General features: G+C 41.2%; 1 protein-coding gene across 1 annotated transcript in view; it reads right to left on the reverse strand.

The window, feature by feature from the left end:
* Positions 1-1500: 1500 nt before the first annotated feature.
* spryd7a (SPRY domain containing 7a) overlaps positions 1501-22543 on the reverse strand; it is a 35817-nt gene continuing 14774 nt past the window's right edge. The window contains exons 2-5 of the mRNA XM_068040313.1: positions 18751-18867; positions 16990-17156; positions 13268-13370; positions 1501-4908 (exon numbers count right to left, since the gene is read on the reverse strand). Of these exons, the coding sequence (XP_067896414.1) occupies positions 4811-4908; positions 13268-13370; positions 16990-17156; positions 18751-18867 (485 nt within the window). The 3' untranslated portion in view covers positions 1501-4810. The remainder of the gene's footprint in view (positions 4909-13267; positions 13371-16989; positions 17157-18750; positions 18868-22543) is intronic.

The raw sequence follows: 22543 nt of genomic DNA on the forward strand, positions 1-22543 counted from the left end.
GATTTTTGCAACAAAGTAATAGCTTCATGGTCACTTTTATTTCCAGATTTTTTAAACTGAATTCAAATGCTCCAACTGTGGGATTTGAATTTAGGTTTTCTGGATTACTAGTCCAGTTATATAACCACTACACTACCATACCCCTACACATTGCAGGTATGAAACTAATTGTGTTCACTGTCACACTCAGAATAATACAAACAATTTTGAAAAATAGTCTCACATTCTCCTTTAAAATTAGGAATAGGCAAACTTTCTGAATCCCTTTTTAAAATATATATATAAAATACATCAGTTTTAATTATTTTAGTTAAAATTCACCTGATTAAGCCTCTATGCTTCTCCATTTCCACTTGTACCCAAGATGTAAGGACTCACCATATGCCAATGTACGTTTCACCCACTGACAGTAGGCCAAATCTTGCTGATAAAATAGTCATTTGCTAACAATGCATGCTGTCAATGACCAAAGCGGCAAGCATATTCAGGAATCGAGAGGTTCGGCATGAGTTTTTAATCTCCAGAATTTATGCACCAATTTATGTTATTCCACCTAATGCTGTGCACAAACGACAATTGACCCTTCGTCTCCCCATTATTTCAAGAACTTTCTGGATTTGCACATTAATTGCATGTTAAACCCTAACTTACAGCAACAAAGTTTATAATTAAGAGTGTAAGTACCCTTTTAACCACATGATAATTGTAAATACAATGCCAATCAACCTCTCTGGCCCAGGAAGGGAACAATTTAAACTGATCAGTCTCCTTCCTTCATTTTCTTCCTCCTTCTTAGGTTTAAATTTTTTTTAAACTTACTTTTCTTTAATCCCTTTTTTCTCTCAATCCAATCTTTCTTTCCTTCTTTATTTCTGTACCTGATTTGACTCTAATTCACCATTGTTCCTCTGTTTATCAATCCTCAAATCTCATTGGTTAAGGAGAGCTTATGTCCCACTGCCCTTACCATGCCATTATCAGCTCAAACTTCCAAGTTATGCAGGAAAAGGTCTAACAGCAGAATGAGATGCCTCACTTCAGTAAGATTTGGCCCATGTGAACAATACTCATGTAGCAACACAAGAAGCTATAATGTGAGTGGTGGCACAACTATGCACTCATATCAGTTGTGAGGTCACATTAACGCTGCAGTGAAACTTCATTTTTTTTTACTTACCGAAAACAGTTGAAAGCAGTAACAAATGAACAGTGATCCACAGCAGGCGGTTGTGAAAAGGCAATTCTGTCTGTTTTCCGACAACATAAAGGTCACACAAGATCATCCCTGGTGACAGCCATCTTGTTTATGCTAAGGTAGGTAAAAGTTGCACAGATGGCATTACATAAAACTTGTGCCAAAGGTGTAGTACAATATCTTAAAGACCAGACTCCTGTAAACAGTATGTTCTTTGTCCTCAAGAGATTTTCTTACAATTCAGAGTGGAACAACAAAACGTATTTATTTTTACAAAAACACATTCAGCTTACATCCATCCCAAATTCTATTTCTTTTATAATTTTAATAATTGATAGACATAATGTGTCAATATTTATTACAAGCCAGTAGTCACAGATTGACAGTATATTTCAAGCAGCTGCCTTAATCAAATGTACATTTACCTAAACAGAGCACAGTATTGTTATTCTAGTGTCGACCACATTCACTAAACGCATTCCATCTGCTTGGCACAAACCAGTTTTGCCACTATGCCCGGAGAATAGAAAGCAAACAAATACAAAATACACACACACACAGGGAGCTAGTACACCCCAATTAGTCTCCCTCTGAATTTAATGTGAGGTGACATCATCATCAAATGGTGACAGTAGAAAAATGACTGTCACTAGAATTCAAACAGTTTCAATGCCATTTGTTTACAATGTTTAGAAAAAAGTGAAAAATCAATTCCTCCTGTACACTGATGCCCATGAATTTCTTTTCCAAACAATACAAAGAGCCACTTGCAATGTATGTCCTCTCCACTTCTCTCTCCGACTTCAGACTCTGCTTAAAACCTACCTCTTCAGTCATGTATTCAGTCAACTGTCCTAATGTCTCCTTGTTTGGCTCGGTGTCAATTTATTGTCCGATTATGCTCTTGTGAAATGCCTGGGGATGCTTTACTATTCAAGTTATTGCCCTATTCAAACCACCAGAATTTTAGTTGAGGCAGAAGTCAGACGGCAGCAGCCATACATGCCTTGTGAAGCCTAGCAGTACATATACAGGAGGGAACTTTGTAGTTAGAAGGTGGGCAACAGGAGTGGAATCAAACAAGTCTACTGAAATTACACTGAGGTTGCAGAATTACACAGCCAGAACCCACCTGATGTAGGGGACTGATCACTACTTTTCAAAAAATGGTGTAAGGATTGGATTAGGTGAGAGAAGAGCAAGGGAAATAATTCAGAAGGGGCCTGGATAGAGTAGATCGGGCGAAACTGTTCCCGTTGGCAGAAGAATCAAGAACCAGAGGACACCGATTTAAGCTGATTGGCAAAAGAAGCAACGTCAACATGAGGAAAATCATTTTTACACAGTGAGTGGTACGGATCTGGAATGCACTGACAGAGTGTGATCGAGGCAGATTCAATCGTGGCTTTCAAAAGGAAATTGGGTAATTATCTGAAGAGAAAACATTTTGCAGGCTCAAAGGGAAAAGGCAGGGCAGTGAACTGGCCGAGTTGCTCTTGCAGAAAGCTGGCACGAACACGACCGGCCAAATGGCCTCCATCTGCGCTGTAACCATTCTATGATTGTGTGTATAGAATATCTAACAGGAAAGATTTAAGAAAGAACTGCACTGAAGCATGCTAGATGAACTGGACATGGAAATCCTGATAGGATAACTAATCATAAGGCTAAACTTGTGAAAACTAAAGTTAGGGCAGACAACCATAAGCCTGGAATAAGCTATCTGGAGGGTAATAGGCTATGAGTGTTAGAATATTAGGGAGATGATCTTAGTTGGTCTTTTATCATCTTTGAATTTTCTTGATGGCTTTTCGTCCCAGCACTTTAGCTTTTCTTTAAAATCACACGGCAAAAGAAAAATGACTTGTCACTAGAATTTAAACAGTTTCAATGGCATTTGTTTCCAATGTTTGGGAAAAATGTGGAAAATCAATTACTCCTGTACACTGATGCCTGTGCTGATCATAATGTCTTCCTCTGAAGTGAGCAAATCCTTCTCCAGTTTAAAGGGGCATTAAAAATACTGTGGCCCCCAGAATTTTCATTACACAGTTCCGCTAAAACAGAACCACTTTATGATCCTCTCTCAATTATGCGTTTAATAAACTTCACTAAAATACGGAAAGGCACTGTTCACCAAGCAAGTGTTTATTCCACCAAATCCCTGTAAAATTTGAACTTTAATTGGTCTGTCCAGTTTTACAACACAAGGTGTAAAAGTGGACTTGGGGATATTGTTTAATGATTCAGCAAATACATGAGTGTGTTAAATAATGATTCTACCCTCTGATTGTAACTAGTTTCTAGATCACTCTAAAATATCATAATGCTAACATTAATAATCCTCTCCCGGTTTTTCTGTACAGTTTTTCAGAAACCAAATTAATGCACAAGTATACAACACATAAGGTCTAATTTTTGCTTATGTAACCATAATGTCTCCACTTTACAATATTAAATGTTTTATACAACTAGTTACAGAAATTATGATACAAACTTATTTGTGCATACTTTGGAGATCTGTGCAGTGACTTTTATCAAAGACTCAAGAATACAAGACATTAAAGACGACTTTTTGCAGAGATCATTCACCTTAAGCACAAAGTATGGTAATGCCACTTCTGAAATTTGTTCTTAAGAAGTAAACGATTTTACAGAAAAGTTGTATGTTGTTTTCCAAGTATAATAGACCTTATGCACAAATCCAGTCTATTGATAAACACTGCCAGCAATGAAGATTTTTCATGCTTTTAATCATTCACTAAGCCTGAACTTGGAAGATCTATTCAGTCCTTTGAAGGCGAGGATGAAGTTGATTAAAGTTACTTGACAGAGCCAATTTTCACATTAAATTCGAGAAAGGCTTTTTTATTAAATTGAAATTGAGGGAAGCATTTAATTATTCTCATTTTCTTTGTTTTGCTTAATCCTAGGCCCTGCACCCTGAACCTCAGAGAAGATACCAGATGACAGTGCCACCCAAAAAGTACAATTCCTGTTAGTAAGGCACCAAAGGCCCAATGAAATAAATAAATGTAATCACTCCTGTCCTCCACCCTATAAAGACAAGCCTCTCCCTTTTGTTCCTTTTCTGCCCCTCCCCCAGCTCTGTACTTCCTTAAAATACCTAGAGAACGCCCACAGAGAAAGGAAAACAGATTATAGCATAAAATCAAACATAAATACTGAAGAGCCAATTAAAAATATACAAAATGTGTACAATTATTTTGAGCCATGTTGGCAGTGTAATATCTCATTAGGTATTTGTAATTAACACAAAGTACGCTGATTATGATGCTCTATGCTTCCTGGACAAACAACTGAACTGTAATTGTTTTTTATCTTTCACTGAGAACCACATGCATAAGGGCTATTAATTAATGCACATCATGTTTGTCATTGTTCACTTTAAAAACAGTGCTTTTCCCATAAATAAATAACATTGAAAAATGAATGCATGATAAACCCGACTTCTGTTCACTGTGTTGCCAATTGTGGTAGTGACAATTCAAACAACTTACACGCAAGAAACTATCGACCCAAAAAAATCAAAGTTACAGATATCTATGCAGGACCAGGCTAGGTAAGAGGGCACGGGTGTTTACACAGCGAAAATCAGAAGATCTGCTGTTCAAACAAAATCTTTTCAAATCCTGGAGGCGGAGGGCTGTAAAATTCACTGAACTGGCAATCCAAAATTGCACTATCATCAACTGGAAAAGAAAAAGATAAACCATCAGATAATTAAGTAGATTAAGTATTACTGAATTAAAAACCAGGTTAAAATGTAAGGAAATTTGGTTTGGTCATTCACGACTCAACCCAATTAAAACAGATGAAACCAACTATCACAAAACAGTGCCAGTACTTTGCTCACTGCAAATTGCTATAATACAGCAAGGCACTGTCCACCAATATCAGATGTTTTTTGCAATAACATGGTGATGCCTATTTAAAATGCTCACAAGCTTCCAACAATGGCACTGTGTTACAGCAGGCCTCAATTCCAGCACCATAACGGCTGTAAACATGACTAAATATTGTGTGGAATCACTATCATTGTTCAATAGCTAGCAGATATCTCTATCTGAAATAACACATTCATTTGTGTAAAAATTATGCTGGCTTTTTAAGGGAGAATGTGGCCAGAGATGTAATTATGTATTACCATCAGATCAACCAGAAATGATTCCCATATAAGCTTGAGTTGAGGTCAGACTGTATGTGTAAAAGCAGTTGTGTTGGTATCTGTGTGAATTTGATGCTGAAGAAGGAAAACAGAACAGCTTTATTTCACAAAGGAAATGGAGTGCTGTCAGGAGTTGGATCTCAGCAGGATTGTAAAAATAAATTAAAACTATGTCACAGAATATCCTTTTGTGTAATCATCGTGCCTAAAGGATAAGAAAATTGATTTAAGGCTTTTCCAACCTTTTCCAATTTAAAAGGACAGAAATATATTGAGGGGGTCAATATGGCCTAGGTCAATATGGCCTTGGGCAAAAACCAGAACAGTAAACAGTGGAGTACACTTCACATCTATTGGATGAGAATCAGCTGACCTCAGCAGAGTTCCTGGGACCAATCTAATCAGGAGGAGAGTGGCACCCGTTGGGAGATCACCAATTCGCATGAGAAGCTGCAGGATTTAAAAGTCAATACTGCAGCAGCTTAAAGGGACAAACCAACAACCCGGAAAGCTTTCCAGTCAAAAAGAACAAACTTGCATTTATATAGCACCTTTCACCTCAGGACATCCCAAAACACTTTACAGCCAGCCAAGTGTAGTAACTGTTGTAATGTAGGAAAAGGTGGCAAACAATTTGCACACAGCAAGGTCCCATAAACAACAATTAGATAATAGACTTGACACTCTATTTTAGTATGTTGATTGAAAGTTAAATGTTGGCAAGGGCACTGGGAGAACTCTCTTACTTGGCTTTAAATAGTGTCATAAGATATTTCACATCCACCTGAGTGGGCAGACAGGGCGTCAAATAAATGTCTCATCTCTATGCTGGCAGCTCAGACAGTTGTACTTCAATGGGGCTGGGACCAATGTCCTCACAGGGAGGTTAACTAGTGCTGTGGGGGGAGGATTTAAACTAGTTTGGTAGAGGAGTTGGGCACCAGGATGAAGCATTACAGAGGAGATACAAGGTGTGCAGAGGACATGGAGAGACAAACAACATTAGAATAAAGAGTGGCCCAGAAATAGGAGGGTTCAGACAGAGGGAAATGCAAGGCAGACTAGGATGGTTTGGAATGCATGTGTGTAAATGCATGGAATGAGGTTGGTGAGCTACAGGCACAAGTAATCACACTGGATTATGATACAGTGGCAATAACAGAGACCTGGCTCAAACAAGGGCAGGAATGGGCACATAATATTCCTGGCTACTATGTATTTTGGCAAGATAGGGAAGGACAAAAGAATGGGGCAGGGGGCAGGGCGGGAATATTGAACAAACAATTATAGCACTAGAAACAATTATAGCACTCGGCACAGACTCGGTGGGCCGAAGGGCCTGTTTCAGTGCTGTATCTCTAAAAAAAAAAAGGAATGATGTACTTGAGGGTTGAAAGACAGAATCTATTTGGTTAGAATTAACAACAGAGGAACTATGATGCTACTGGGAGTATTCTGCAGGTCACCAAATGGAGATAAAGGATTAGATTTGCAGACTAATTGCAGAAAGATGCAAGAACTTTAGAGTGGTAATAATGAGGGAAACTTCAATTATCCTAATATAAACTGGGAAGGTAACAGGGGGCAAAAAAGGGTAGGAAATCCTGAAATGTGTACAAAAGAACATTCGTGATCACTATGTTTCCAGCCCAATGAGGAATGAAACAGTGCTGGATCTCGTTCTGGCAACTGAAGTGGGGCATGTTTCAGTAATAGAACATTTGGGCAATAGTTATCACAATATCACTGAGTTTAGAGTAGTTATGGGAAAAATTGGCTGTCCACCGAAGCTTCTCAGTCTCATCTGCTCCTTCCATTACAATATGCATTGCTCTGTGCAGTTTGATGGCTCCACTTGCAACAGTTTCGGAGTGAAGAATGGAGTGAAACAGAGTTGTGTCCTAGCCCCCACTCTGTTTAGCATCATTTTCTCCACGCTCCTGACCTTCACCTTCCCTGCAAATATGGAAGGAAACTCAGCTACAAAGACCATGGACTGTCTTTCCCATGCCTGTAATATGTTCTCCTTGACTATAAACGTCAAGACAACCGTAGTCATGGGACAAGGTGTTGTCACTCCGTCCTGATCACACAGAATAACACCTCACTGAAAATGGTTAGTAGGCAGAGGGCATGGCTAAATAAGTACTTTGCATCTGTCTTCACGAAAGAGAATGCTGCCAATGTCACAGTAAAGCAGGAGGTAGTAGCAATATTGGATAGGATGAAATAGATAAAGAGGAAATATTTCAAAGGATGGCAGCGCTCGAAGTAGTAAAGTCAGCCATCCGGATGGGATACATCCTAGGTTGCTAAGGGAAGTAAGGGAGGAAATCGCGGAGGCTCTGCCCATAATCATCTAGTCCTCCTTAGTCCTCCGTACAACAGTGGTGCCAAACGGTTGGAGGACTGCAAATGTTACATCCCTGTTCCAAAAAGAGGAGGGATAAATTTAGCAATTACAGGCCAGTTGGCCTAACATCATTGGTGAGAAAGCTTTTAGAGACATTAATCTGGGATAAAATTAATTGACACTTGAAAAAAATGTGGGTTAATAAATCAAAATCAGCATGGATTTGTTACAGGCTAATCATGTTTGACTAACTTGATTGAGTTCTTTGATGAAATAACTGAGAGGACTGATGAGGGCAGTGCGTGAGATGTGGTGTATATGGACATTCAAAAGGTGTTTGATAAAGTAGACATACCAGCAAACATAAAGCCCATGGGATTAAAGGGGCAATGGTTGCATGGAAATGAAATTGGCTAAGGCACAGAAAGCTGAGAGTAGTGGTGAATAGTTGTTTTTCAGACTGGAGGGAAGTATGCAGTGGTGTCCCCCACGTGTGAGTGTTGGGACCACTGTTCTTTTTGATATTCATTAATGACATGGACTTTTGTGTATACAGGGCATAATTTCACAGTTTGCAGATGACACAAAACTGAGAAATGTAGTAAACAGTGAGGAGGAAGGTATCAGACTTCAGGAGGATATAGACAGACTGATGAAATGAGCAGACAAATGGCAGATGAAAATTAACCCAGAGAAGTGTGAAATGATTCATTTTGGTAGGAGGAATGAGGAGAGGCAATATAAACAAAATGGTATAATTTAAAAGGGAGGTGCAGGAACAGAGAAACCTGGGAGTGTACATGCACAAATCTTTAAAGGTGTCAGGACAAGTTGAGAAAGTTGTAAAAAGACAAATGGGATCCATGGCTTTATAAAGAGAGGCATACAGGGCAAAAGCATGGAAGTTATGCTAAACCTTTATAAAACACTGTTTAGATCCCAGCTGGAATATTGTATTCAATTCTGGACACGACATTTAGGAAGGATGTCCAGGCCTTAAAGAGAAGATTTACTAGAATGGTACCAGGGATGAGGGACTTCAGTTCTGTGGAGAGACTAGAGAAACTGGCCTGTTCTCCTTAGCACAGAGAAGGTTAAGGGCAGATTTGATAGAGATGTTCAAACTCGTGAAGGGTTTTGTTGAGTAAATAAGGAAAAAGTGTGGCAATGGCTGAATGGTCAGTCACCAGAGGACACAGATCTAAGGTAACTGGCGGAAGAACTGGAGGTGATACGAAGGAAAAATAATTACGCAGCAAGTTATGATGGTCTGGAATGCATTGCCTGAAAGGGTGGTGGAAGCAGATTCAGTAACAACTTTCAAAAGGGAATTTGATAAATACTTAGTTTTTAGTTTTAGAGATACAGCACTGAAACAGGCCCTTCGGCCCACCGAGTCTGTGCCGACCATCAACCACCCATTTATACTAATCCTACACTAATTCCATATTCCTACCACATCCCCACCTGTCCCTATATTTTCCCTACCACCTACCTATACTAGGGGCAATTTATAATGGCCAATTTACCTATCAACCTGCAAGTCTTTGGCATGTGGGAGGAAACCGGAGCACCGCAGACACAGGGAGAACTTGCAAACTCCACACAGGCAGTACCCGGAATTGAACCCGGGTCGCTGGAGCTGTGAGGCTGCGGTGCTAACCACTGCGCCACTGTGCCGCCCCTTAGAAGTAAGAAGTAAAAAAAAAAAAAACTTGTCTGCTCATTTCACACTTCTCTGGGTTAATTTTCATCTGCCATTTGTCTGCTCATTTCATCAGTCTGTCTATGTCCTCCTGAAGGGCTATGGGGAAAGAGCAGGGGAGTGGGATTAATTGGATAGCTTTTTCAAAGAGTTGACATAGGCACAATGGGCTGAATGGCCTGTTTCTGTGCTGTGTAATTCTACGATGTAGTGCAGCACTCCTTCATTATTGCACTGAAGCATCAGCCTAGATTACGTACTCACGTCTCTGGAGTGGAACTTGAACTCAGAAACTGCTGACTCAGAGGCAAGAGTGTTACCACTGAGAAACAGCTGACACCACTGGGAAGACAGATGGGGTATCTCCAATGGGCTAAGGTAGCTGGACATTGTCAGAACAGAAGATGGTGGGGGAGCTGCCCCCTGTGCAAATGGAAGAATGTAAAGCAGTTGGCAGGACTACAAAAATTACAAGGTTCTGCAAAATTTTAAAATACCTACTTTTGTCTTTAAGTTCATTCCTGTTGTTCCCCCCCCCCGCCACCCCACCGTAACTAGCAACCCTGAACACCCATTACATATGGCCAACATTATCGGAGTGTGTCGCCCCCCCCTCCCTGCATTAAGTGACCCTGAACGCCCAATGCATGTAGACAACATTATCAGAGTGCAAATGGGGCAGTGATGACAGAAAAGGGAATGCATAATCTTATTGCCCTTTATACAGTTTTATCTGATTATGCTGCCACTCTTAACAACCTGGGTATCTGCACGAGCTCTACTTTAAAATCTTATAAATGTTTCATAATGTTTGTAAAATATGTACACAGAGATGGTTAGTGAGATCCCTTGATAACAGTTTCTGGAACAAGAGCGCAGATGCTTATTCTGCTCACTGAAAAGCAACCTTGCTGTGTCCTCTGCATCGATGAATATATAACTGACACCTACACCAGACTCACTGTTTTCATTTAGCACAGAAAAACAAAACTAGCCTGCAATTTAGATTTACGCCCATTCTGCTCCCCTTCATAGGATATTGGGAACCCTACCCTTTGAGCTGTGTCCAAACATGTTGTTCATTTGATAAACCAACCTAATATCCCAAATGATAATCAGGAAAAAAGTGACAGCGGGAGATTGAGTGCAGAAATTCAGGGTCCAAATGTCTCCATAGGAAGAAATGCTAACCTTTTATAGACCATAATATCAGAAATATCAACCCTCTTTATTCCTGATCTCGTGACTGTTAGGACATGGCTTGCTATGTTTAGTCTGGCCTGGGGACGGCTGGCTCTATAAGCCAGCAATGTGACTATAAAAATAGTACTGTGATCCATCTAGTTGAAGTGCATGCTGTTTGCATGAGCTGAGCAGATCGTTACCCTGAACTTCAAAATTACCAGGCCAAGATGCAGACAGTGATGCAAACCCCACTTACTGGAAGGGGTACCTTTGATATTCCAATTGCTGTTGGAGACAACATTGCGAAATAAAGTGATGCCAAGGCTCCCTTTGGAAAGTACACTTCTTTTGGTGTCTCTAATCAATGGGTGCCAAAGATGATTAAAAAAAAAAGCGACTAGTGGTGGCAGTTAGGTTACATTTACCATTTCTGGACTGGCTACATGATCACTCACACTCACCTTTCCTGTACAGGGAACAAGGGATGATCCCAGGTGGACTGGCAAAAAATCTGCATTACCTCCACAAACATAATTTTGGAGTAACTACATACAAATGAATTTGCGGTCATGTAATTATCTGTTGTCTGCCTTGGCGTACAAATAAGCAGAATGAATAACAAGAGGACCATGTTATGTTGTGTCATGTTCTGATATACCACACTGTGCTATACCATGCTGTACCTCACTGTGCCATGTTCAATTACATCAATGTTATATTGTGCTACATTAGGCTCTGCAATATTGTTAAGTAATATTACATTATGCAATACACCTGATTTAACCTTTCCTAGTTTAAGGTAATGAAAATTCATCCAGTAAAGGGAAATCCCACTTCCTGATCAACATCCAATAGCCTTTGCTGGAAACTACATATGTGTAGACATTGGGTGGGGTCACGATCAGACTGAATTTTGATGGATGCCCACTGATCTGGTTAGATAGCTTGGCAATAAAGGCGGTTGTAAAAAATGTACCAGAGGGTAGCTGGCACTCATGGAATCATAAATGAGTTACGAACTTCAAAAGAGGAGAGGATTGGGGAGGAAAAGGAAAAGTTCACACCAGGGGAAATATATTAGCTTTTAAAGCATTTAGATTTCAAATTGGAACAATATAGAACATTTTCCACAGCAGAAAAATGTTTAAAACACCAACAAAAAAAATTAATCAAATGCAAAATAAATTTTGCGATGGCAGAACGCTGATCCAATAACTGAAAACAAACTACAACGCCAGCACGACTTCATCTGGGTCACAAGGGTCTGAGTCAGCTTGCACACAGTATGTTCTGTACCAATGATCGTAAATCTTTGCGCTTAGCACCCACTAGTGTTTGAAAATTCCTCTGGTAATGATGTGAAGCAGCAGCACCATCATTGAACAATTCCAGCTTTTTGGTCTCTACAATTCTGGTACAGTGGAATCCAAATAATCATTTTTTTAAATCCTCCCCTTCCCCAAAACATATAGTCTTAAAATAATTTAATTTGAAGCAAGGTCCACTGTAGCTTTATCTAATCCAGGATTATAGCTCTATAGAGCCTATTTTTTGTGCAGAAATCTTTTCCCCATGAAGTATTTCTTCTGACTTGGCTTCCTGTTTAATGACTAATTCAGGTTAATCAACAGAGAAGCCAATTCCAAGATAGACAGCCAACAAACTTTGCTATTACTAGTTCTGGTGAAGTTGATAAAGATCCTCTTGTCTAAGCTCCTGGCTTAATCTTTTTTGGGGGCAAACAGGGAAGTTTACCTCCTCCCCATAGAAGGGGAAAATCCACAGAGTAATTTAGTTTGAGCCAATGTCCCCTCTAAGCTGCATGGGTGCGTGGCCATGCAGCAATCTTAAAGGGGCTGCAAAGTGCAACCAACAGGCTGCTCACAACAAAGAAAATTTATGGGGGAACATTGCTTTGAACTATGATCATCCTAATTTAAACCATTATCTCAACAATGGAAATAGCAGAAGCCTGGCAGCAGGTCACCTGCCTGCCATTGTGGGGCAGGGGGACGGCGAGGGGGGGGGGGGGGGTGAGGGGGTGGTGAAGGTGGGGTAAGGGGAATGAAATCAACAGTACAATTTTTTCAGTGGGGAGACGGAAAGAGATCTTTGAGATTGTCTATTTTGCCTTCTGTGCTTGCAAAATAATAGTAAAGGGTACACCAGCAATGACTGCCATGAACTCTAACCTCTTTCTTGAACACGACAACCCAAGAGAGTAGACAAAAACAGCACTGGATCTTCCCAGCAATTTTTTTTTTAACCAAGAAAGATACCCAACAATGTACGTATAGCAGGGGCGTCTAAACTCCAGACACACTTGGCTCCAGGACCCTGGAAATTCAACTTTCAAAGCCTAAGTAACTCAATCCTATTTGTGCTTATACATACTCGCTGGTTTGTCCTGTTTGGATTTCGTGGGCTTGAAAGTTTGGAAAAGGGTTATTTTCAGCACTGTTGCCTCATTAGTGGCTATGAATTGGAACACCAATTCAGCAATGCAGATGCAGGCAAATTAATGGGAGCATTGTTTTAAACTTTATATGTGATCCTTGAGATTCCATACTACACACCTATGTAGGCCATGAAGACAATAAACTTCAACTTTCATGCACGACAATGTATAAATTGACTTACCGTACACAACCGGATACACTGTGCCCCTAATTCCAGATGCTGGACAATGCATATTTTTTCCATTCAAATAAATGTTCAGTTCCACATGATCATAAGTGAGTCCCTTTTAAGAAAAAAATAAATTTAATTAAATCATTGTATAAATCTGTAGCTAAAAGTAACTGTAATAAACTAAGCTTCAAAACAAAGATTCAGAATTCACTATTTCTAAAACAAGTTTTATGAAAAAAAATTGTGCAACGCTAATCTTCCTAGCTATGCCTCCCTTCAAATTAATTCACTGCGGCACCTGTCACTCAGAATGGAAATGACAAACGTGATGTCAGAAAAATGGGGCCAAGTGGCAGCTGGGGAACGATGCACAGCTCCAGTCTGTTCATATCTTAAACAGCAGCCCTGGAAAGTGCATTGAATGCTTTTTTTTGGATCTGAATGATATAGTTTTTTTTTTAAACTGTTTGATTCTCAGCAGCAGAACTCAAATTATTACAGTTCTACAGCAATGATTCATTCTGGGATAAATTCCCTGTAACCCTTCAATATCTCTCCCAGTGAACGTCAGCAAGCTATTCAACCTTGGGGGCCAGCAAAGATGAGCTTAATGGTGTACCTGCCACTCTAACCTTCAGAATAACTATCAGGAGCACCAAACCGGCACTGATGCTTTCCCTGCTTAATTAATCCAAGAATTACAAGGCCAGTTCTAGCATCCCTTCTTCTCTTGTCCTCTCCTCATCCACCATTCCCCCCTCTCAACTGCTACTGCCCTGACTGAAATAGGCTGTCTCAGCTCAACATTTTATTTTATTCAAAGATAGCATAAAATAAAATATATTTTTATACAGTTTGTTTCACTTTCTGAATTTAAGGTCTGAAATGAACTCTGGGAGCAACAGTACATTTTGCAATGCACCAGGAAGTTAGCCTGAAGGTTAGGGGCGACACAGTGGTGCAGTGGTTAGCACCGCAGCCTCACAGCTCCAGTGACCCGGGTTTGGTTCCGGGTACTGCCTGTGCGGAGTTTGCAAGTTCTCCCTATGACCGCGTGGGTTTCCGCCGGCTGCTCCAGTTTTCTCCCACAGCCAAAGACTTGCAGGTTGATAGGTAAATTGGCCATTGTAAATTGCCCCTAGTGTAGGTAGGTGGTAGGAGAATGGTGGAGATGTGGTAGGGAATATGGGATTAATGTAGGATTAGTATAAATGGGTGGTTGTTGGTCAGCACAGACTCGGTGGGCCGAAGGGCCTGTTTCAGTGCTGTATCTCTCTATGCATTATGACCAGCCAGGGTGGAAGTAAGACCACCCAATGTACCAGTTAATTTACTGCAACACAATAAATGGTCTTTGCAAATTTTTAAAAAGCGAATTCAGTAAATCTATATGGGTATATTTCTAATCTCTATTTTTTGGCGGACAGCATCGTTAACATTAGCAGTTTGGTGGCTGCGCATAGTCTGACACAGTGCTACTGTGACATTAGCTACAATGAGGGAATGGACATTATATTTTTGTAAAACAAGGAAAAGGAAAAGTCAAACCATTGTCGCTAGGAATTTGAAACTTCTTAGAAAGAACTTTCCAGATGTTTGAAATTAATACATTGATTTATCTTCCATTTGCCACAGTATGTGTGATGATTATGTTGTCTTTGATTTATTGGAAACCACCCCTGATGTGGCTTTCTGGTCATTTTTTATTATTCATTCATAGGTTGTGGGCACACTGGCAAAGCCAGCATTTATTGCCAATCCTTAATTGCCCTTGAGAAGTTGGTGGTGAGGTGCCTCCTTGAACTATTGCGGTCCGTGTGGTGTAGGTACACCCACAGTGTTGTTAGGGAGGTGGGTTCCAGGACTTTGACACAGCAATGATGAAGGAACTGATCAGAGGTGTGAACCCAGATCCTGCCATAACAAGAATAGCAACCTGCATTTACATATTGCCTTTAATGCAGTAAATGTCCCAAGGGTGCCAAAAACTGGTGGAGCGAGTAGTCATGGTGAAACAGAAACTGGGCATGTGGGAGCAGCGCTCCCTCTCCAGTGCAGGGAAGAACCTGGTCATCAGGTGCGAGGCACTCTCGGTGTTATACATGGCGCAGGTCTGGACCATACTCTGCTCCTGCGCCACAGTGGTCACCCGAGCCATCTTCCGCTTTATCTGGAGATTGCAAATGGACCTTTTCCACAGGGGCATGATGTTCAAACCTCTAGATAAAGGGGGAAAAAAATGTACCGAGCGTCGCCCTCATCCTGATCATCACCTTTGTGTGCGGCTGCATGAAGCTGTGCAGAGACCCCCAGTATGCAAACACCAAGGGTCACTAGGTGCTGAGGTTCTATCTGTCCCCAGTGTTACGAAGGATGGGCCTGGCCATATTGCTGCAGAACGCTCCATTCAGTTGGGCCATGCTGTACCACCTGTCCCTCATGGAAAAGGCTGTACAGAAAAACACCTTTGACCACAAATCCATGAGACAGTGGACCGCACTTAACATCCTCAAGGCCCTGCAGGAAAAGATGGTGGATCCTGTCGGATGGCTCCCCGAGCAGAATGTCACACTCATTTGGCAGAATGGCTCATCGCCTGAACTTTCAAACAAGCACCAAGAAGTAGCTTGGCTGGTGGTGAGAAGGGCCCTCCCCTCAGATTCTGTCTGCACGCCTGGAGTCTCACTGCCTCCACACACTGCCCTGATGCAGCAGTTTTGGTTGAGATTCATCCCGAGCAGTTCGTAACACACGACTCAGTGCTCTACAGGCTGTTCCCAGGGACGCACACCGAAATGAACATCAACTACTGCTGGAGGACCATCAACTCAGTGAAAGATGCACCTTGGTCTGCCCGAAACTTGCTGGTCTTCCAGTGCAAATAGCTGTCCATGACCGAGTGTTGCAGACAGGCACATTCCAATGTCCAGAACTATGTGCTGAGTGACACACTAAAGCTTGGGATAGCCGCTACAAAGGCTCATTGGGGAAAGGTCACTGTGTAAGGCTCTCCCGCCATAGTATACCGAGGGGTTGAAACCCATGGAAAGCCCCACGGGCTGTCTGCACCAGAGAATGTTCAATATGAAATGTAAATGTACATTGCAAATATAACCTGTAAAGGCAAGTGTAATGAGGCACCTCATGTACTGTATTGAAAGAAACTGGGCTGTAATGTCATATATCAATGTATTTTTAAAAATTTTATAGATAAAATATATTTTTTGGAAAAAAAAGTCCCAAGGCACTTCACAGAAGCGCTATCAGACAAAATGTGATACTGTGCCACATAAAGAGATATTAGATCAGGTGACCAAAAGTTTGGTCAAAGAGGTAGGTTTTAAGGAGCATCTTAATGGAGGAGAGAGGGGTAAGGTTTTGGAAGAGAATTCCAGAGCTTAGGGCCTAGACAGCTTTGGTCCCTGTGTCACCACAAGCAGCATCTACATTGAAACTAATGGCAGAGGCTACAGGGACAGCTGAAGTCTTCCTGCCCCTCCGTGTACGGACAGGAATGCAGCTTCACTGTCACTTACCTGTACTTTTTTAAACAGTGCACATGCAAGAAGCAACAGTGGTTTCAGCTGCAACAGCCAGAGCTGTCGAGGCATCAAGGAGACTTATCCGAAAAAAAGTATTCCACTGAAAGTAAAACAATGAGCTGCAAGGAAACCCTTGAAAACCAGAAGCCCTCACAAGTATCTCCAAATCCTAAATTCCTTCTTACATACCACAATATCTCCTTCCTGAGGAAGACTGTTAGCTGGAAGTCGATTTCGCTCTTCATTATTGTGATAAATGGCTCCGTCATGCCTAAGCACTAAACTTTGCGCATCCCGACCGAATGGAATCTGGTTAAGGTTGGCTTTTTGGGTAGCAACCCCAACTCCCCAGACTCCTAAAATAGAATAAGAGTGCAATATAGTTACAATTCATGGTGGTTTCCTGAACCGCAACCAAGTTTGGTTCAATATCTTGAAAAGAACACTGCATGTTTAAACGTAACCTTGGAAAATTAACTCAAGACATCAGAGCCCGAATCACATCTGAAATTCCCCTACATTTGAAGCAAAACACCAAATAATTTAAGAAATGCAACAACTGCTATCTCACTTGCAACAAGACCTAAAAAATAAGAGGTGCAGAGCACTGATATTGGGCCATTCAGTTCATGATCTCGTCCAAGATATTAATTAGGGAAAGGCAGAAAATGAAGGCTAGGCACAATCCAACACATGCAGAGAGAGAAAAGTCAGCAATTTGGACTGCTATCTTGTTTTGTGGGTGGGCTCTACAGCAGCACAGTCTGAGCTGTTGGAACAAGTCACCGGACAGCTTTCTGACTGTTTTACGTGTAGCACAAATGGAGGCTGGGGAAGAACTTAAAGGGAGAAAAATATAAACTTTATAAAAAAGGAAAAGAGAATAAAAACAGACAAATAGCTCTGTCATTTTAATACATAGGGGTGTGTGGGAGCTTATAATCAAGCTGGCCTAACCTTTTTATTTGAACCAAAAGCAGGTTTACTAAAAGGGAATTTTCACTAGAACCTGCTTACAATTTTACCGAAAGAACAAAGAACTGGCAAACTATATAGCATCTATTGACCTCTTCAGAATAACCAAATCACCGCACCATTGATGAAGACAGTCAACGTTTTGAAGTGCAGTCACTGTTATGTCGGGAAATTAGTTAATTGAGAATTAGGATGGCTTCTGCAGGAGATCCACTTAAGAGGAGTCGTGGATTACTCATTTTAATTCAAGGAACTGGAGGAAGCTGGCAATAATGCACAAGTCCGTTTTATTCACAGTAGAACACAGTGTGGGACACAGAGGGGTGACATATTATAATAGGTTTGTCTGGCAAAGTGCAGTTATTTTTGTCGGACACAATTCCTGGCAATAACTGGCATTTATATAGCGCCTTTAGCATAGAAAAACATCTCACGGCACTTCACAGAAGTGTAATTGGACAAAAATGGACATCGAGCCAAAAAAGATATTAGGAAGGGTAGCCAAGAGTTGGGTTTTAAGGGTCTTAAAGGAGCAAAATGGAGAGACAGAAGTTGTGGAGCGAATTCTAGAGTATATGGCCAAGGGAGCTGAAGGTCAATGGTGGGGGAAAAGGGATACGAGGGAAATGCAGTAGAAACCAGAGTCAAAATGGCAGTGGTTTCCTCTAAAATGGGAAGATTATTAGATTGAGTGTCAGCTTATGTGCCAATTGCAAGTCTGTAGTTCAGTTTGAAACAAATAAAATTTTATTCAGGTTCCAGCTCAGAAAATACCTAAGCAGACCACAAGTGGGACAGTAGAATCGCAGTTAGATTTCTGAAGGGAATGACGACAGCTGGCATAAGGCCAAAACAGCCGGCATAGGGAAAATGCGATAGTTAGGCCTCGAAATCAAACTGGTTACACAGTGCGCTCCACAAAATGGCTATTAAAGGAGTACAGTAGGGCAGTTTTAGCTCTTACATTTTACTGACCTGTTGACTGGACTTTGAATTCAAAGTAACTTTTGTTCTGATGCAAAGGTGCATTGGCTAAGCAACCTCCTGTGCCACATATTCTTCTGCCATTTTTCACAATAACAACATCAGTTCCTAGGAGGACAGACAGGATTAATAATCTGAAATGAATTAGCAATATTAAGAAAATAAAAAAAACATTTTAAAAGGGAAATTCAGTGGTGTGGCAAAGTTCAATCTTTGCTAAAAGGCAAAGAAACCCTTGCACTTATGTAGTGTTCTGCACAACTTTGGAATGTCCTTAAGTGCTTTATAAACAATGAAGTACCTTTTTGAAGTATATTCACTGCTGTAATGTCAGAAATGTAATAGACAATTTGCACACAGCAAGCTTCCACAGCTAAAATGTGATAACATTCAGACAATATGCTTTAGTAATGTTGGTTGAGGGATATATATTGGCCATGACACGTTGCAGAACTCATAAGAAGTAGGAGCAGGAGTAGGCCATACGGTCTCTCGAGGCTGCTCCACCATTTAATAAGATTATGGCTGATCCTTGACCTGAACTCTACTTTCCCAGAAGCATCATGTGCCTTGACTCCCTTAGAGATCAAAAATATATTCAACAGCTCTTTGGGGTACAGAATTTCAAAGATTCACAACACTCTTGAGTGAAGAAGTTCTCATCATCTCATATGGATGTCCCCTTATCCTGAGATCATGCCCCTCTAGCTCTAGAGATCAATTCATTATGTTTTAATGTTTCGATGAGATCACTTCTCATTCTTCTAAACTCCGGACAGTATAGGACCATTCTACTTGATGTCTCCTCATAGGATGACTTTCTCATTTCAGGAATCAATCTAGTGAACTTTTGCTGTACCCACCTAAGGGAAGTATAACTGTACACACTACTCCAGCTGTGGACTCACCAAAGCCCTGTACAATTGCAACAAGACTTCCTTACTCTTGAACCCCAGCCCTCTTGCAATAAAGGCCAGCATACCATTTGCCTTCCTAATTGCTTTCTGTACCTGCAGGTTAACTTTCTGTGTTTCTTCGACAAGGACATCTGAATCCCTCAGAACACCAACATTTAATGGTTTCTCACCATTTAAAAAATATCCTGTTCTTCTATTCTTACCACCAAAGTGAATAGCCTCACATTTTCCCACATTATACTCCATCTGCCACCTCCTTGCCTACTCACTTCATCCATTTATACCCCTTTGCAGCCTCGATGTATCCTCCTAATAGCTTACTTTCCCTCCTAGCTTTGTACCATCAGCAAACTTGGATACATTACATTCAGTCCCTCCATCTAAGTCATTAATATAGATTATAAATAGCTGAGGCCCCAGCACTGATCCTTGCAGCACCCCACTAGTAACAGCCTGACAACCTGAAAATAACCTGTTTATTCCTACTCTCCATTTTCTGTCCTTTAACCAATCCTCCATTCATGCTAATATATTACCCCTAAACCCATGAGCCTTTATCTCGAGTAACCACCTTTCATGTGGCACCTTATCGAATGCCGTATGAATACCTAAATATACTACAAAATATACATCTACTGGTTCTTCTTTATCTACCCTGCTAGTTACATCTTCAAATATTCTAGTAGATTTGTTAATCACGATTTCCCTTTCATAAAACCATGCTGACTCTGCCTAATCTTCTATAATAATAGTCAGTTTGTCTCTGTCTGGACTGTTTTGATTGGTCAATTTAAAGGGCCCATCTGTTGGTGGGTTTATTTGGTGGGCAGAGCCTTACACACGCAGAGGCACGTGGGGTGCGAGGAAGACTGGAGCACGTGATGCAGGTCTGTCTGCCAACGCTTGGTGGCAGAGGGGGTGGGGTGGGGGTGGAATTTACGGAGAACAAAAACAGTGCAAGGTAAGGGGAGCCCAACAACAAAGTTACCGGACTGGAAGGACTGTTGCTGTGAGGGATGAGATGAGAGGGATGGGGCTGGCAAGAGGAGAATGAGGATGGCATGGGAAGGATGGAATGGTATGGGAGGGAAGAATGAGGTGATGGAATTGGTTCATGGACTTCTTAAACCACTCTCCCCTGTCCCCTCCACCCTCACCTCCAACAATAAATGCTAAGAGCTCATGGAATTCTTGACACTGTTACGGTCAAGTGAGGAGGGGTCAAAGGGCTTCCCTCTTTTCCCTTTCCTTGTTTGACCACAACAGATTTAATTCTTTATTAAAGTGGATGTACTGGCCAATTCAGTCGGTGTTTGATTACTTACTTGCTCTGATCATAACCAGAACCAACTGGACAGGTTTTCTTGAGTTAACAAAGAAAGAGGTTAACTTTATTGTACCTAAACCAAACTAATAAAATGATAAACAACACGTTAACTTTCACTCACACAAATAGGTTAGAGTGAGGAAAGGTAGATTGATTGAGTTAGAGTCCATAAAAAAGGGGTATACAGTCTGTGGCATTTGGTGATTCCGCTGGCTTCTAGCTGAATTCAGTGGTCCTGAGGCTTTTAGTCTGAAGAGGTAGATGACTGGTTCGGTGAGTCTCTTGGAGATAGTGATACGGATGATTTCCTCCACCAGGGTTTCTGATTGGAGCCAGAGTATATAAAGGTGGTCAGTCAACAAGCAGGATTTGAAAGCTTTCAAGCTGGAATATGAGAGAGAGAGAGAGAGACCGACCCCCACTTAGGGTCTGCTCATGTCAGAGTCCAGTTGCTTCTCCTCTGCTGCAGAGAAAAACACCAGCTTAAAAACCACAGATGGGGAGAGGCTTGTCACATGACATTTACTCAGTGATTCAAAACATGTCAGTTAGCTAAACAGAACAGGTAGTTCCTTTAAACTTGCTGGGGAATTAGCAGACATTTTGTCTTCCTCCTCACAGTCCTTTGCAATGTAGAATACAGTGTAGCAAACAAGGTGATCATCTTAAGCTGCCAGGCCTCATCCTGTTTTAAATGTTTTTTAAAATTTCTTCAAAAAATATATAAATTCAGACCCCCAGTCAGTGGCAAACAAGGTGATCATTCAACAAAGCACACTGGTGTAACAGTCACTAAGATCAAGACCATCCGATCAACTGCCTCTTCCAAGTCCCTCCAAGTTCCAAGTCACTAGCCCACCTGGCTAAACTTCCAATAATGCTCCCCCCGCCCTAGCCCTGAACTTATATCTTTCTCAAGTTTCTCTATCTTCCCTCATGCCCTCTCTAAGCTCATCTTGTCTACCTCATATTACCTTGATCCTATTTCCACTAAACTGATCGCCCAACTTCCTCTCTCGGTCCCCATATTAGCCGATGAGACGGTTCTGTCTCAAGGTGATATTCCTCTCGCCTATAAATCTGCCATCAATACCCCTCTCCTCAAAAAAAGAACCCTTAAATCCACCACCCTTGCAAACTACTGTCCCATCTCCAACCTCCCTTTCCTCTCCAAAGTCCTTGAACGTGTTGTTGCATTCCAAATTCATTCCCATCTTTCCCGGGACTCCATGTTGGAATCCCTCCAATCGGGTTTCCGTTGATGCTACAGTATCGAAACAGCTCTTATCAAAGTCACAAATGACATCCTATGTGACTGTGATAAAAGTAAATTTTCCCTCCTTGTCCTTCTCAACCTGTCTGCAATCTTTGACACAGGTCACCACACCTCCTCCAATGCCTCTCCACTGTCGTCCAGTTGGGTGGGACTGCTCTCACCTAGTTCCATTCTTATCTATCTAATTGTAGCCAGAGAATCATTTGCAATGGCTTTTCTTCCTGCTCCCACACTGTTACCTCTGGTGCCCACCCCAAAGACCTA

This window comes from Heterodontus francisci, chromosome 10 (assembly GCF_036365525.1).
Source record: "Heterodontus francisci isolate sHetFra1 chromosome 10, sHetFra1.hap1, whole genome shotgun sequence".
Taxonomy (NCBI): domain Eukaryota; kingdom Metazoa; phylum Chordata; class Chondrichthyes; order Heterodontiformes; family Heterodontidae; genus Heterodontus; species Heterodontus francisci.